An 18,371-nucleotide genomic window follows, 5' to 3' on the forward strand; every position below is an offset into this window, starting at 1 on the left:
CCTGACTGTCAATTATCTAAATAAAATGTTTTACTTTGCGACCGGGCACAGTAATCAGTACTCGACTCCGCTGACAGAGGGTGGTACATACCAGCACAAGAGAGACGGCCAATAACAAGTGAGCGCTGAGCAGATAATGAGGAGGAACTCTGAGGCTCAGTCTCAGCCAGCCCTCAGCAACCGTGGAGTGAACCTGCTGACTGTGCAGTCATACAGAAGTCGTCTTGTAATTAACTGAGAGCGTGCATGGGCCACAGCTGTGAGGTACCAGCCAGCTGAGCAGTCTGGCTGAGTCCCAGTGGAGGCAAGACAGTGAGAGGGGCTAAACCCAAATGAAAGGAGATACGTAGCATCAGCAGTTTCGTGATATCTCGCAAAAACTCGAATCACAAACATTTTCCATCAGGCGGAGTGAAGATTCAACAACCACAATAACACTTTTAATTGTTTGCGGGTTGCACCAGCAGAGTGACTGTAACAAAGACAAATATGTGGGCCAACTAACTTGTGTTTGGGTAGCAGGTGCCTGTGGTGTCTCGCCTAGCAGCAGGCTGACAGTGGTGTTGGTATGCGTGTGATGCATGAATGGATTTATGAAGCTATTAAGAAATCATCCTAAGGTATTCTGGCACACATCTGCTCCTCTGCTCTCCTTCATCTCTGCAGCAAATTGGCACCACAAGTGATTACAAGGTTTCTATGGCCATCAGCTTTAATTTGGAGCTCTGGGAAAGTCTCTCATCACTTAATGGTGTGTGTGTGTTCATTTTCATCACCTGCAGCTCATCCCTCTCTTTCTTCTCTCCCTCCATTGTTTGCAGACCATCTGTAGAAGCCCTGTGTTTGGGCCTGATTTAATTAATTTGAATTAGGAAAATATTCAGATTAGAAAGAATTAGTTTGACCATCGTCTGTCACATGGTTATGAGCCGTCATGCCCCTCCGTCCCGCCTACCTTATTGACTTGTCTTTTCACATATTGCGACCTAATTATAAACATAAGTTATGTCCCATATGCATACTGCACACTAATTCTGAGCAGGTGTTGAGTATGTTATGTGTTTAGTGTTTCTTCAAGTTAACTAAAGCGGAAACCGACAACTAACGGTGACCTCGAAAACCTGTGCTCTGAAAAGGCAGATTAAAACACTCAACTGTTACTCATTGCTCTAGTAGAAACGATGTTGGTCAGAGCTGTCTGGTAGGGGTAAACACAGACTCTGACACAATAGCAGCAGTCTCCATCGAGTGAATGCCCCTCTGTCACTCTTGTTTTACTCTTCACCTTCTGTGCCTCCTCCATCAGCGGGTTTCCACAGTTATTAGGGCCCGAGCACAAATCTTGTGCGAGGACCTATTGCATCTGCTCGGATTCTTTATTATTATTTTTTGTCCTTCCCCAAGATCGCATATTTGTGACCATATCATGTGACCAAAAACTTTCTCGGATCGTCATGAGGCTTATTGAGACTTATGGGTCTCAAGGACTTAGCCCGGAATTATTTTTGTCGGAATTTTTGGTGCAACAGGAAGTCGGCCATCTTGAATGGCGTGCGGCGATTTTAATTTTTCCAACGCTGTTTTTGGGACTTTCGGATATTCGCAGACTCACCAAATTTGGCATGTAGCTTCTTACCCATGAGTACGTTATTTCGATACCACAACTGCCCTCATGTGCAGCATGAAAGCTCAGTAGTGCCCCATTACGCCACCCTTATGGCTTTTCCCATTCTGTACGGACCCAATGTCTGTGCCTCGTACTTTAACTAAGTCATCCTACAGATTTAACGCCACAGACTTCACACTCACTAAATATCATCTTCAGAACTTGATGATGACACCTTGTGAAAAGCTTTCGCCTATTTTTTATTAATTTTTATTATTTTTTATAAATTTTTATATGTAAATATTAGCATTTTAGCTCAATAGCTCCCAGGTCATGTGATCAATTGACTCAAAATCAGTATGGGATCATGCAACTACACTGGCTGCATGAGATACGCCTCTTGTTTTTACGTTTTACATCTTTTCATATTTTTTATTAATTTTTATTATTTTTAATTAAATATTATATGTAAATATTAGCATGTTAGTTCAATAGCTCCCAGGTCATGTGACCAATTGACTCAAAATCATGTTGGGATCATGTAACTACACTGGCTGCATGAGATACACCTCTTGTTTTTAAGTTTTACATCTCTAAATATTTTTTAGTAATTAGGGCCCGAGCACGAATCTCGTGCGAGGACATATTGTATCTGTAGGCGGAATTCATTATTATTCTTCCATCCCCGAGATCGCATTTTTGGCGGCCTGAACATACCCCAAAACTCACCAAACTTGGAACATACATCACATGTGGTGAAAAATTTGATAATTCAAAATGATTTGGGGTGGGTGTGGCCAGGGGACTCCATAGCGCCACCTAACGTCGTTTTGTCCCCGCAAACTTTTTCTCGGATTGTCTTGAAATTTACAGCAGTCATGGGTCTCAAGGATTTAGGCTGGAATTATTTTTTTCTGAATGTTTCCCGCAACAGGAAGTCGGCCATCTTGAATGGCGTGCGGCAATTTTAATTGTTCCGACGCATTTTTCGGGACTTTAGGATGTTCGCAGACTCGCCAAATTTGGCCCGTAGCTCCTTACCTATGAGTACATTAATTCGATACCACTACTGCCCTCATGCGCGGCACGATAGCTCAGTACTGCTCAGCTTTGTGCGATCCCAATTTCTAAGTCTCATACTTTCAATAACTCGTCCTACAGATTTAACACCACAGACTTCACATTCACTCAGTAGCATCCTCATACCTTCAACAGCGCGTGTTACACCTGATGGGCGTGGCGGTGCGGTCAATTGTGATCCTTCGCCATCACGCAGGAAGTCCTTATAACTTCAACATACACTTGCCCATCTGCATCAAACTGCTCACATATGTAGAGGAGCTCACACTGAATACGTCTCTGTATCAATACTGTGTCATATCTATAGCGCCACCCACTGGACACAGGAAGTCACTGAATATTCCACTGTTGTGTTTTGTGTGACACGTATCCCATTTAGGTAGGAAATTTCCAAAGGCAAAGGGCGAGTACACATCTGGGCGCGCTGCCTACGACGGCGCCACAGCCCAACGTACGTGGGGGGGCGAGTGCCCGTTCATCACTGCTTGCAGTTTTAATTCCATTTGTTCCTCCTCCTGTTTTGGTTGCGCAATTGCAGACGTGCTTCATTTGGGCCATAAGCTGTCCTCTTTTTGGAAAAAATAGAGCTTGGTGGCAGACTGACCGGCATAGTGAAAGCGAGGCTTTTAGGGAACCAGTCTATATATGGATGATGTCTTTTTTCTGCAGGCATTACACTGTGCAATCAGTATTTATTTCAGATGGATGAGTTAGAGGTCATATTTTGCTTTTTGGGGTTTTTTCCTTTCCTTTGTGTTATGTAGCATTTTTGTGCATGAAAAGGTCTGCAAACATCTGTTTTGGAGTCGAGCCTTTACTTCCGTGACTTATGTGTGTCACTATGTAACAGGCGTTATATAAATATATATTTTTATACATTTATTATAAAATATATTCACTCCTGTCAGTCAGCAGACGTACAGTTGCTACTGCTGTAGTGGCGTTATTTTAGATCACACTACCTTGATGTCTCACTCTGTAGCTAAAACGGAGCGTTCAAGACACAGTGTGAAAAGGGGTGCTGCAGCAATGCACCATATGAGAAAAATAATGTGTGTATTGAAAATTTAAGTATGTAAACTTATTCTACTAAGACCCCCAAATAAAACGTATTAACCTGAGAATTAGCACAATATGACCTCTTTAAGGCAAAAGTGGTCTATTGCCAGTTTACCTCCTCATTCCTTTGATAATCGCAACTAGGAGGAGTCATGAAGGAGTTAATCTGCTAAGCAAAATGTTCAGGGGAATCTATTTAGAGCATCAGTATGTTTAAATAAAAATGACGATATCTGGCACCAGTGTATTGATAGTGATCATAAGAGGAAGTAATGCAATATAACAGAATCAATATGTTGTCCCACCACGAGTATGTAGTATGGAATAGGGACACATGCTACTGTCTGTCCATTCTGTCAGAGATTACAGCGCAGGATATATTAGGGTAAAGCCCTTTTGCATTTTTAGGCTTGCAGTGCCTTGCTCAGAGGCACTTTTCAGAGATTGATTTCACACCAGTAAAGCCCTTTTAGTTGCCAGCTCACATCTGAAATACACACACCGAGTGCCAGGCAAGCCTTTGTTATTGCTCAGTCTCCCTGCCCTCATTACATTTAAAGTTACGTTGTACTGTTATACTTTTTTACTTTTATCTAAATTTACTATAGGCTTTAGCCTATTTTGCTATTCAATTTGACCTTCTTGTTATTGTTCCTTTTATAATTACCTCTTATCAGTAAAGCTATAGGTAGAAAAACCCCCCTATCCCTTCTGGAGGTCAAATGATGATTACATTTCATTATGAAATGCTTCTAGCTAAATCCTTATTCAAATGAGATACTGTTATAATGGACTAGCTTCTCAATCCCTGTAATTGCAAGTTCACATAAAAATTAATTTTACACCCTGTGCACATTCATTGACCATGATGGTTTAATTAACAAGGTCCCTTTTTAGAAAATTTGAGAAGAAGAGATTTATGTATTAAATTTGTTTACACGCCCAGTGGTTTCATGCTATTGAGACTAATTGCACGGTGTCAGAGGGTATCTCCTCGTTGAGTCATGGGACCTTGTCATTTAGCACTGCGCCTGCTTTTATGAAGAGCTGTCCCTTGGTGAATATTCAGCTCTGACCTTTCAGAATCAATATTTAAATTGGGAGCGCTTTAATAAAGAGTCAAGAAGCAAAAATTGTATAAAAAGAACATTGCTCAAATGTGCCGTGGGCTTTGAAGAGCCATCTGATGGAATGAGGATGACAGGGCAGCCAAACCCACCTCTGGAAATTTAAATAATGCCTGTTTGACATTGATCAAGTGACGGCAGTTGGTGCTTTGCATATGCATTTTGCAGAGCTACGTTTGGGGATCTGTTCTGCTTCATTAGCAAACCGGTTTGCAGCCAGGGAATCATAAATCTTGATTGTGAAATGTCAGCAAATTGTCTTTGGACAGGGTTTGTTTACAAAGTTTCTGAAGGCAAATCTGACCGCTGATATCTGGCATTAATTAATGTTGCGTATTGTCTCATTCCAGTAGTTCGCCAGCAATCGAATGCACCAAAAAATTGAACGTTGTCTGGTAATTAATTAAGGCGTGAAATTATTGAGTCTGCGTCTCTAACTGGATGATTAATTATTTATTGTTAAATTAAGCCACAACCCCACGTCTGATGGAAAACACTGCTCGACCTGCTCGCCATTTTTTTGTTTTTCTCTTTAGCAACTTGTGGATGTAATGAGTTCTTTCATTTCACGGCACCATCATTGCATTAAAAGCAATCAGTGTGTTAATTATTTCAAAAAGCCGCTGACCTATTATGAAATGATTAAAAACAACGAGCAGACTTTGAAATAAAACCTCATGTCTGTATCTTTTCATTTTTTGGTTTCTCGTGGAGACAGAAGGAAGGAATTTATTTAGGTTTCATAAACAGTATCATAAAGAAGATAAAGCTTCAGAAAGATAAACAAATTTGACCTTCCTTCTGAGTGTGCCATCAAGACAAAGATTGATTTGCAGCTATCATGTTGGACAGATATGCAAATGTGTGTCATCAGCGAGGTGTTTTATCTTCCCATCAACTCATTAAACAGAGCGGCAGGTACTGTTTGCTCTCCTGTCTTCTTATTAGATAAAAACCGCAGTGTGATGACTACAGATACCAGCTCCTTACTGAGCCGTTCAGTATCAGCGGGGAAATTAGACAAGACAATGCAAAACAACGCAGTGTGGTGCAACGCTAAGGGAACTCATTAGAACACTACAGCATGGGAGGAAGCCGCATGATGCTTTGCAACATGTCATCAGGGGTGTTGTGAGTGTTATTACACAATCATAATTTGATAGCTTGTGCACAATTACTTCATTAATTTTGACGATGTTGCATGATAAACTCACCGGCTGAAAAAAGGACAAATGAGGGAAAAGCTTTGGTCTGATAGGAGCTCGTGATTTGCTGAAGCTTAAAGGTCCAGTGTGTAGGATTTCAGAGGATTAAGGGAGCAGCAGTGGAAGATATTATTGGCAGAAGTAGAGTATAATATTCAAAGCTATGTTTGTATAATCACCTGAAAATGAGAATCATTTTGGTTACCTTAGGAGGAGTCCGCCATGTTGCACCGTTTTTTTACAGCCACCATAAAAAGAAGGGTTAAGCTGACGTGACACATGATTTGTTTCACAAAATGGTTGGTTTCAGAGAACCATCTGCAATGAAGCCACAAGAAACTGTTTATACAAGGGCAGACACTTTCAAGAAACAGTCAGCTTTGGACACGAAGGGCTCTGTGGTCAAGTTGGCAAAAATACTGTAGATGCTGTGTCTGGTTACACTTTCAACCCATCCAACCACCACGGCTACCCACCAACTCAGACTTTTCTCGTTCTTTCTTCCACGACACTAGAGGATGATGCCGGAGGGGTAACTACAACATCAGAGTTAAGGCCACTGACATGTTGGGAGTAAGAACGGGCTGTTACTCTTGTTCTTGGACGAACTATCGGTCTTTCACTGTCTATCACAGACAAACTTCAAATAATCCGATCAACAGTTGGAGAGAAGTTTGTAAATTAAACTCTCTCCCATCAGTCAGGAGGAGACCAAAAACACTTCAACTTCAATGTCATTCTTTGCCTTCAATGAAATAAACTCTCCAGTTCTGATATAACTGATGCTATAAAAGCATCTTCGCTAACCTGTTGCAGAGCCACCATTGTTGTTTTCAAGTAAAAGTTTCTTCTCTTGCTGGTCATCACACTGAAATCACACTCGCAGCCGCCAGTAATTCCTCAAAGGAGGATGATTGGTTAAACAGCTGCCTCGCAAGGTAAGGGGAGGGTGAGACGAGGGCGCTAGATGCAACTAAATCCTACACAGTGGACCTTTTTAAAAGTGATTCAAGTTGTGTATTGAATCATCATTCCACGGTGGATTGCCATTTCATGTTGAGTGGATTCACGAGCCTTTAATCCATTTGTCAAGGGTCAGAGTTACATAACCGCTGACAGGATGTCAATATACAGAAGGTGTGAAATGTGGTTATAGCCACAGCAATCACAGCGATGTTTTCTGTTGGATCCACAGTGCATCAGTTTCACTTCGGATGCATCTTTACACGTTGGCATACTGTATCAGTGTCAGGCTTGAAGAAGTGAACTGTGATGAGTGCGGCTCAGCTGACACTGGAGTCACACTTTAGAGACAAAGACCAGCCGTGCGCGAGTGTCGTCAAACGTCTGTCAGGCAGATCAGGCTGACAGCATTAACCACACAAGCATTAGTGAAATTGCCCCCTGCCTCCACAGCATAATATATCAGAATCATTAACACAAACATTTGCAAATTAGCTTTCCAGCGAGCTCTACATGAAAGCGCTCCGTACAGTTCTCCATATAAAACTCATTAACCTCAAAACACAAAGCTTACAAACTGAAAAGAAAAGGAACGAGACGAGACAGGAAAAATCTTTTTTTCTCCACTGAATTTGTTGTTCAGCTCGCTCTGGTTTTCTCTCTCTTGTTGTCTGGCGTCCCATGGGTATCCAGCTGTCTCTGGTGCAGAGGAAACACACCTGTCTGAAGCTCAGAGGAGAAATCTCCGGCTTTTATCTCAATAAACAGGCAAGCCAGGCAGCCATTATCCAAAGCCCTTTGCTGCTTTTGTTTACCATCCTACCATGAGTCGCCTGTCATCAGGGGATTTTAACCGTGCTGGTGATTTATTAACTCTTTTAAATTAGAGCTCAATTAAATTCACACATGAAGACTGACAGGAAGCATCTTGTCTGGACTTTGTGTGTCATGATATTAAACACTGAGACAGCAGCTGTTATAAAACATGGTATTGTCTGTAATTAACTGTTTTTATTTAGAATCATCAGCTTTATAAGTTTAATCATATATTGTTGTATTTTAATGCTACTCATGCAATATGTAAATATCCAGACATCCTGTGTTTTTGTGTTTTTAAATGCACAATGTGTCAAAACAAAACAAAAGACATATGGACAGTGTTGCGCTGGGGAAAGCCGGGCTGAGCCAGCTGTCTCTGGAGGAGAGAGTCGGGTGCGGAGCCAGAACTTCTGGAGGAATAAACATCCGGAGCTGTTTACTGACGGGAGGAGAGCTCAGAGATTAATTTTAACTTTTTGGACTAAAAAGTGGATTTACCTTCACTCCTGTTTATCAACCTGACTGCAGCAGTCATCCGCAGAGGTGACCCCCTACGTATGACATGAACGTAATGTTACTGAGATTCAAGATTCAAGATTCATTTATTTGTCCCGAGGGAGATTTGTCTTGGGCAAAAGGCTGCCACATGACAATACATAATAAAATACACACATGAATAGACAAAAGACACAAGTATCTTTGGTCATCATACCCTCGCCTTATGGCCTGGGTTTACGAGACTCACTGATATGGGAATAAATCAGTTTTTTTGTATCTTCTCTTATATTTAATTGGGACCCTATAACGTCGACCGGATGGAAGCGGCTCATATTGAGAGTACGGGACATTTGAGGGGTCGGCAGTAATCTTCCTCGGAAGGAAGAAAGAGTCTCTGGTGAGTGCTGAGTTTAGTGAAAGTTGACCTGAACTCAAAAACACAGAAACACACTCTCAGTGCATGTTGTTGCCTGCTAGCTTACAGCTAATGCACGGTAAAGTAATCTGGCTGTGAAAAACTGGTGCGAGTAACCTGAATAAACACAAATGATCCCAGCGGTCAAACTCAGGTCGTGTGAGTACACAGCTCAACACAATAATATAGCAAAGGTCTAGTCATTTGTATGCAGAATTCTTACATACTACATCTTTAATTGCTTTAAACTTCCACACATTATGCTTAATGCCATGCAGCAGACACATCCAGATATCCTTCTTACGTTTTAAAAAATCAAAACCTGTAAGAGGGAGATTTGCACAGAAGTACCCAGGACACATTTTCCTTTATTGTGACAATGACGCTGCTTTTAAACAGCTGTCTAAGTACACCACATTATGACTACTCACCTCCTCACTCGCCTTTAACAGCTGCAGATCTTTAACGGTGTAACTGCGTCTCCACAGCTGCTCTTGAAGGTAAGGCACTAACTAAAACTGTTGCTCACTTAATAAACACTAGTACTTTGGTAATTACCGCAGAAATGATCACGTCTTTCATAATCTACTAGAGAACCAGAATGCAGAAGGACTTTTATTGCCCTCTGTCTGTGTATCACTGTAATAAAACAATTTATAACTGCTCACATTATTTTCCACTCTTGCAGCAAGCAGTGGATTTATTACAACCTTTTAAAACTGCTCCTAAGTAGAGTTATTAAAAACTACAATGCTCAACTGTAATTTCAATAATTATGTTTGCTGCAATTGCCTGCCACGACCACAGGATGGCACTGTGGCTTTACCTGTAAACCCACAGGGCCGCTCTTGTCTGATCAGCAGGAAAAACTTTGAAGAAGTCTCAGATTCCCCCAAGGAAGCCATGAAAGACAAAGTTGTGAAGGCTGGAGCCGAGGCGATTAAAAAAAAAAGTGACTGTAAAAGAGCTGGTGTTGTGATCTTGTTTCCTGTGATCCATATATATTGAGCAAAGGGGAGAGTGATGGTTGAGTGGGGACTGCTGCACCTCAGTGGCCCTGCAGATGAATGAAGATGCAAATGGAGGGAGGGGGAAGTTAAAGCCTTTAGTGACACTAAGCACACCCCGGAGGCCCTGGTGCAGAACGCTCAGCCTCAGCACATCAAGGACGCAGCCCCTGTGTCTGAACGTCCCCCCGGCACGCATCACATCCCGTCCGTCTACATTTTCATCCAGACAAACACTTGACTCCTTCTGCCGTGCCGAGCCAATGACAAGAGACAGATGTGCCCTCCTCAGAGAATCCAGTTTGATAAGCTGCTGCTCCACAAACTATTAAATAACCCAAAGAAACCACCCGAGTAAAAAAGAGAAAGCCCTACTTTACATGAGAATGGTTATGCCTGGAAACCGTACCCTCACACGTTGGCTTCGCCTTGGCTGTAAATGTCAATTTCATGTCAGATCCTCTCTCTATTCATCCATGTCGTCTATGATTGCTTCATCCCTTTGCATGAGAATGGCTTGAAATGAACGGTGGCCCATTCTGGTGCTCCTTCATGGTGCTCTGTAAATGAAATGCATCTGAAAGGACCGGCAGACAATCACATGATCAGGCTCTGCTTTGTAGAATATGAAATTGCTCGCTGTACTGTATATTTCTAAACTTATGCGGCGTCGCCTCCAACAGACTCGACGCGTTGAGAGCTTTCTTTACCCGCTAAGAGCAGCTTCCTGGTGGGACCTTGGCTATGCTAAGGAGTGTCACAACCATGATGCAGGCCCCATGTGGCATGCTGTTTCTGCGAGTCACTCAGGCATACAGTACTCTGGCTTTCCTCTCCACTGGTTACAGAAATACAGGTGAGCCCACAGCAGGTGAACCTGTCATAGTCAGCACCTGCAGGATCCTAACAGCCAGCAGGGGAAAACTGAAGGACAGAGGAAGTTTTGTTGTGAAGAGTTCTGCTGCGCCACCTGGGAAGCTCAGCGATGAAGGTGAAACGCAATGTTGCCCGAAAGACACAAACTGTTAGAGAATGAGTTTGGTTGAATATGAAAGAAACTGTGCTTTGGTTTGTGTTCTGATCTTGAAAGAGGGTTTAGTATAACATTAATGACATCATGCAGTATGTGTTATTATTTAGGTCATTATTTCGGTAATGAGTCAAAACTCAAATGCCCTTTTTGGCCCTGTCGAGCGTCGTTCATACAGTTCTGCTCGGCACTATAATTTGTTTAAATGTTGATTTATGAACTAATTGTCTGTAATTGCCGCTTAGTGCCACTGTTAATCCAAGCTGTCTGCCTCCTGAAGCACATTAGGCCAGATTTGTATAATGAAGTAATTACTTCAATTACGAAAGGAGAAAGTAGGGATAGCGCGAGAAAACTGGGAACAAGAAGCTAGAAAGTAGTCCCGTGGCGTGAGCGTGTTTTTCTGTATTCATGCCATTATGAAACATACACGGCAGAGGATATGAAAATATCCTCACTGTGAGCAAACGATTTCCTTAATTAACGCTTGCACATGTCAACAAAGTTAATTTGAATCTTCTAATATGGACGTTTTCACTCTGTTTGGTCTCAGATGTCAGTTCCTGGACCGACTTCGCTGCGGCATCTCACGTATCGAGTTATTTCAGCTTGCGAAACGATTCTCGCTACTTCACACGTCGGGAAAAAAAATATAGCTCTGTGTTTTCTATTTGGCTTCCGTCACCCGCCAGAAGCTGCCATCACAACCAAGAGTGCTCCATTGTCTGCTAGCATTGTCATTGTTATTAGTCTTTTGGATTGCCTGTGGAGGTATCGGCAGGCTCCGGGGGAAGCAGGCGCCAGGCTGGATAATTAGTTGTTCCTCGATGCCAGACGGGCACGTTGCCGTCACTTGGAGGGGAAATGGAAAGTGGCATCACTATCACAGTAACACCGGAACAACCTTTGGTGTGAGGGCTGGGATCCAGCGCATCTGTCACACCACTAGTCATCTACCCACTGGCAAGACAATAACGCTTACCGGTCTAGCAATACACAGCATGGATAATGACTTTATCTGAAACGGAATTATTCTTGTCATATTTGTCATAATTAGTCATGGTGAGGTGCAATCGATAGTGAGCCTCTGTATTGGCTCTGGTGTCGGCATTTCAGAAAATATAGGCTTATCTGAAAAACAAGAAAAAAGAAGACAAAACGAAGCATTTATGCCAGTTGTACATACATTTAAAATCCTTTAACTGTCTATTGTTCGGCCTCTGGCCACCCAGAAGCTGCGTTTTCCAGCATCAACTCTGGGGACTCTGGGGAGGCGTCCGTGCTGGTTTCTTCTGGAGACGAGGATGAAGACGAGAAGCACAGCGACGCCCGCGAGAAAGGTACCGCCGAAACCCACCAGGATGCCGTACAGGAGCGGCAGAGCGACATCCAGAGGCCCCTTCTGGTACGGAGGGACGGGAGCCCGCTCTACAATCAGATCCAGGTCACGCCAAGACAAATCCCTTACTAACACACACACACAGGACACACAGGACAAACAGGACAGACACACTTGCCATCTCAGAGGACAGTGGGAGCACTTTTGTCAAGTTTTAACTTGAATGAAACACCGCGGAGGATTAGAAAAAAAAACGGACAGGTGATAATTACATTTTTGAATTTCGAGGCATCCTGGGAAATACTCCTCATACAGTGAGAGTGTTGATGTTGAGGAATAATGAGTTGGAAGCATGCCCACGGCCACCAAATCTAATCCGGCATCTCATCTAAACACTTAATAGATTCGGGGTTTTCGTTGAAACATTATATCATTTGTCATTCAGACAGTCTCCAGAGGGATAACCCAAAAAATCTCCTCTTGACATCAATAGCCGAGGATATTTGGGGCTCAGACGTGGCCACACATGTCGAGACTTAGTTATCCATCTACAGTGAACCAAATTAATGTGACTATCTCAATCTTTGGGACAAATTACCTCTTCTTTTTCCGCTCCTCTGGCCTTCATGCTGGTGGCTCTTTGAGTCCGGTGGGAAGTTTAAAGCGCTGACATGTTCGTGATAGCCTTCGACGTAGCGCTTCAGGCTCAGTATTTTTTCCTGGTTGATGTTCTTCCCCACTTCTGTGAAAACACAAGCACGGAGCCGGCCTTTAAAAGTAGTTCGCTGCCACCTCCAGTGCTGAACATGTATGTGTATTAGTCCTGTAAATGATTGTCAGGCTGAATTTAATTGTTGTCTTCCTGGCCTGAACATAATTAGCTCTGGCAGCAAAGCAACTGTTGTCCTTCAGAATAAAACAAAATGAACTACTCAAGTTTTTACTCATCTCTTCAGAGCTGCAATCAAGTGTACGATAATTGCCGCGTTCTGCATCCACACAGTATTTCATCAAAGCCGCCACTGCCCCCCTCCCCTCACCCGTCTTATAACTCATCTCTTCCCATCCTCTCCTTGTCTTTTTTTATTTCTTTATTTTTTTTTTACTCCAAAGCTGCTGATGAAAGGAGCAGATGGTTTGTTCTGTGGCTGGTGTCAGCTCCACTGAGTCCTCTGTCAGATCATTTACACCTCCTTCCATCCAACGCCACTCGGCTGTGGAGTCGTGTGTGTACACTGGACTGCAACACATGCCAAAGACTGGCAGTGTGCAAAATATGCCACTTCTGAGGTTCCAATTAAAACGAATCTCAAAGTAATGAAGCAATTACGCGCTGTTGTTAAAGTCTCGAGGAGGTCTTCTTGACCGAAATAAACCAATTTTTGAGAACTCACCGCCGTGTACCCAAATGAGGCTTTGTTCCAATTTTCCTTTTGTCAAGGGACCTGCTGAGATGTCTGCTCATGACATTTGCTGCTGTCAACAACACTGTACATAAGAAGTGAACCATTTTAATTCGAACCCCATTACCTCAGTAGCACCTCTAACAATTACTCTATTCAAGAAAAAAGATTGTTCGGCGCTACACAGGGCACACGTGTTCTTGTCGTCTCAGTTCGTTTCTCACCGATGGCGATGTCTGTTCTGCCGATGTGCTGCAAGGCGCGAGTGAGCCTGTCGTAGTATGTCTGCTCGCCGTACCTCAGCAGCCAGTCTGTCAGGGCCGTCCGGCACTGAGCTTCACTATCTGGTAAACACAAAACATATGGCCCTCAGACAGACAGGTCTCTGACAGTCAGCCCGCTGCCAGAAACTCCCCAAGCTGAGCTGGACGTGTGAGAAACAGACAGGTCACAGGGTGGACTCTTCTTCATTTCTACCTTATTGCAGCTTGAAGCCTCTAACTCTGAGAGGATAGGTTCACAGAAAATTGAACTAATAGACATCACCATGAAACAAGTTTTCTGAAATTTGACGTATAATTATGCATGAAATTAGATCCATTAATTTGCATGTAAACATCCAGAACAGAAACCTGACGATTGGGTAAAAAACATCTGTAAAATTCTTGTTTTATTTTGTTGACACATCAGAGTCAGAGGTTTCTACAGAGGGAATTTTGGATATCTCTTTTTAGCACTCCATAAATCAGAAAATGCTGTCAAGAGCCCAGAAAAAAAAATCAATTTTCACCATGTTTTTAAGATGGATGACATATAAATAAGCCCTTCTGTAAAACCTTCAGAATACAGATACGAATAAAAGTGGAAAGTCTGGTGTGTGTGTAAGTGCTACTGAAGAGGAGATTTTGGCTCGGAGTATGATCAAAAACATTTTGAGAAGGCTGCCGTTAAAGATACAATATATATATATTGTAAATTCTCATAAATTTTACTCAAAAATCATGAAATTTAACTAACTTCACTAATAAATATCACAATGAAACTTTCCCAGTCGATGGTGATGGGTGACTTTCTACAGGCCTCCTCCTTTTCCTGTGCAGAAGAGCTCAGTTGAAGAGAATATGAGACCATCTTTTTTTGGTAAAAAGTTTCCTCCTGGTGTTTTGCCAGACAGTTTTTTTTTTACTTGCTGAGCTGCACTAAAGCGAAATTAGCACAAAGAGGAAAGTTGGTAACTTTCTGAACTTAATTTGTTTAACAGACTGAGGCCTCGGTCCAACATTAGTATGCATTTTGGCACAGAATGAGGACTGTTTTGCTGATTGCTTTAAAGGTCCAATTTATAAGACAGTTGATTGCTGAGTCTCATTCCCACCTCATCAAATACTGGCTCTTTGGGTTAGAGGCTGGCCCGTCCTATAACCCAAAGCGTCACTATTTGAAGAGTTGGGAATGAGACACAACAATCAACTAGAAATTGGTCCTTGAAGAATGGATCCCTCCAGGGCTATTATCACATCTTACTGTCTAAAAATGCAAAAAGGCCATTATTAGAGCCAGTGTTTGGTTTGTCCATTCTGGGCTACATGGCGGTGGAACATGGTGGACCGCATGGAAGAGGACCTGCTCCTTCTGTAGATTTAAAAGGCTCATTGTAAAGGTCACGAAAAGACAATGATTCTTATTTTACATAATTACTAATATTATATATATACATCCTCCTAAATCAACACACTGGACCTTTTAATTCAAGTTCAAATCACTGTTTTTCACCGGACAGGAAGGCAATGAAAAACTGTAATCTGCAAAGGAACAAGTAACTAAAGCTGTTAGATAAATGTAATGGAGTAAAAGGTACACTATTTGCCTCTGAGATGCAGTTGAGTAGAAGTATAAAGTTGCATAAAATGTACATGTAAATTCTCAACTAAAGTACAGTACTTGATAAAACACCACTGCAATACAGCAACAGCGTTCAGTGTCACTGAGGGTCTGTGCCTTAAGTACATTCAAATATAGACTTGATAAGCTTCGGTATCTTCCTATGCATATATTATTATACACCTGTATGATCTCTGTGGTCTACAGTGCCTCAGGTGTCAGGTGAGACGTGTCTCAGACGATGATGAGTCCTGACCTGCAGCTGGAGACGTGTCTCTCCTGGCTCGACGTTTGAGATCCAGTTGATTTCTCTCCGACGAAAGGCGCTCGAGGTGTTGGAAGATGTTCTCCTCTGGGTGAGAGAGGGCTGACAGAAGGTCTCTGCACTCCTCAGACGTCAGCAGCTCCACTAAACGCTCCAGCTGATGGGCACCGATGTCTTCTGCCACTAATAGCCAGAACACGCACCATCCAATAAGTGATGATGGCATGACCAGACGGTACACTGTAAATTCTAGTTAACGAAGCACGATGCTGACACCACAGCAGCATGCCTGTGCTCTCAATTAGCAAGAACTGCTTGTGTGGTGTCAAACTGTCATATTAACCTCCTCAGCTGCAGAGAATAGAAACTGAATAATCAACATTTCACAACAGAAAACAGAACAATCAGCAGATTTTGGTCTCACTGAGAGTTTTTTCTTACAACATGCTGAATGCTGATGTAACTGCAATCTGCTGTGGGAACATTTGCTCTCACCTGTGTCCTCCCCGAGTGTTCGACTCAGAAGTAGAAAGACGAAGACAGGACAGAGTATCAAGACTTTCATGTCAGCTGAAATAGTATAGACTCAAAACACACTGCTAGCAATCTATGACATTTGTTTTCAAAGCTTGAAAAATGATGGAGGATTTGTTTCAATCATAAACACCCAAAGTAGCTTTTTTTGTATTTTTTTTGGAACAGCCAATCACCAGGCAACAGATACTCATGCCACTGAGAATATGCTTATGGATGCATTACCAGTTTTGTAAGAGATAGAAAAAGCATCAAAATATTGCTAAATTTACTGGAGGGCAGCAACTGTTATCATCTTATGAATTAATCAACCGATTTTAGTTTATATAAGTCATTATTTGTTCTGTGAAATGTTCAAACACAAAACTAAACTTCAACTTCCTGTTCACAACTCTCAATATTCAATCAGCTTATATACTGTAGTCTATATAAGTGAAGATGTCACGTTAAGATATTACTAGTATGAATTGTACTTGAATAAAAGTCTATTATCTGATATTAAATGTATTTAAGCAAAAGTAATTTAAAGAAACAAGTAAAAGTAAATAAAAAAAAGAAGTAGTAAACTAGTAATTAAAGTTATCAGATAAAAGTAGTGGAGTAAAAGTGCAATATTTGTGTCAAGTAGCAGAAAATGGAAATACTCAAGTAAAGTACAAGTACCTCATAATTGTACCTAATTACAGTACTTGCGTTACCTTCCAGCACAACATTCATTTGGCATCTGCAGCTTTCACGCTGTCTCCTCTCCTAACTGTTGACTCTACTAACTGTTGTGTTGTCAGAGAGACAAACATTGCTTGTAGCCATCCACTTAAAAGCCCGACACTGTTAGGTAACTCAAATACTCTTAGATACCACTGGAGGGAAACTCATGCCATGCCTTTGAGACTCGCAGGGTGCATTTATATTTGTATGAGTGTAGCCACATGCATAACCACGGGCCAGAAACATGTTGCTTTCCTCTGTGGTAATGTTATTATTATTATTATTATTATTATTATTTCACATTTCAAATGGTCCCTGATTGTCAGGAGACAAAAACAAAACAGACCCGAGCAGTGACGGGGCATGCTCACAACACTTATTTAAAATTCTATTGAACTTTAAAGCTTCATCCAGACCAGGTCTGGCTGTAACACCCTGCAGTTAGCTTTACACAAACTGCAAAGCCTATCCTACATATTCAATCTGTATCACCGGCTTTACAAAGAGGGTAATGTACTGTGTGTATAAAATGATACTGATGTATGGCGAAGTGAAACAGCAACAGCTATTATGTTTGTCTTTGATGTGCACTACTGGAGAGAAATGCGCTGCGAGTAGTTGAGATGCATCTCTGTAGCAGGGAGAAACATGTTTAATGACATTATTGTGTGGGCTTCGGTGAGGGCATGTTTTAAATTGTTAATAAGCTTCATTTGCCAAACAGTAAAGGTTGTTTGTGTGGGCTGACTTTCAAATTCTCGGTGTTGGCTAATGAAAAAAAATCATGCTCTGGGGCTGCGAACCACAGAAAGTTAGGTGTGGGTGGTATAATGGCCCTGTAATGATATGAGATGCTGCAGTTGAGGAAAAAAAAAAGAAACACCGGGCACAAGGTCAGATAATTTATTCATATCTCTGAGTTGCTCAGTACAGTTTGCTATTGATGAAAATACATGCATAACATATTTTGTTCTTTATGTTGCATGAAAAATACATAAAGTATCATATAACACGTAAACAGTAGGATCTCGCTGGGAAAAAAAAGAGTTGCCAACATTCAAAATGGAACAAATTGAGTTACTTCTTTGACTTTTGCCTCCTGGCTTTCTGACTGTCTGTGGAGTCGTATCCCCATGTCTCTTACACTTCACACCACTGAAATCTGGTTAAATACTCATACAGACTCCGGTGGAATGAAGGATAGAACACATGGAATATTCTCGCAGAAAGACTCTGAAACATAAGACACGAAATGTGAACGACGCAGTTTCCCCCCCCCCAAAAAATGATGCGCTGCAATAAGTGTGTTTATTGCAGCAATACTGAGTCCTAACTCTGAGCGTTTAAGCTCTACTTTCAATGTTAAGCTTCAGGATGGAGGCCAACCCCCGGCACCTGGTGCGGAGCAGGCGATTGGGACTGTATGATTTAT

General features: G+C 42.0%; 1 protein-coding gene across 1 annotated transcript; it reads right to left on the reverse strand.

Moving 5' to 3' along the window:
- Positions 1 to 12,007: 12,007 nt before the first annotated feature.
- Positions 12,008 to 16,337, reverse strand: tmdd1 (transmembrane and death domain 1; the record flags this gene model as incomplete). Its single annotated transcript, XM_084365805.1, has 5 exons — positions 16,193 to 16,337; positions 15,689 to 15,880; positions 13,776 to 13,895; positions 12,747 to 12,890; positions 12,008 to 12,276 (listed from the first exon to the last, which is right to left on the reverse strand). Exons 1-5 carry the CDS (start codon positions 16,260 to 16,262, stop codon positions 12,008 to 12,010), a joined length of 795 nt encoding a protein of 264 aa, XP_084221931.1. The 5' UTR covers positions 16,263 to 16,337.
- Between the last annotated feature and the right edge of the window lie 2,034 nt (positions 16,338 to 18,371).

This window comes from Pagrus pagrus (genome assembly GCF_965226575.1).
Source record: "Pagrus pagrus genome assembly, chromosome: 11".
NCBI lineage: Eukaryota > Metazoa > Chordata > Actinopteri > Spariformes > Sparidae > Pagrus > Pagrus pagrus.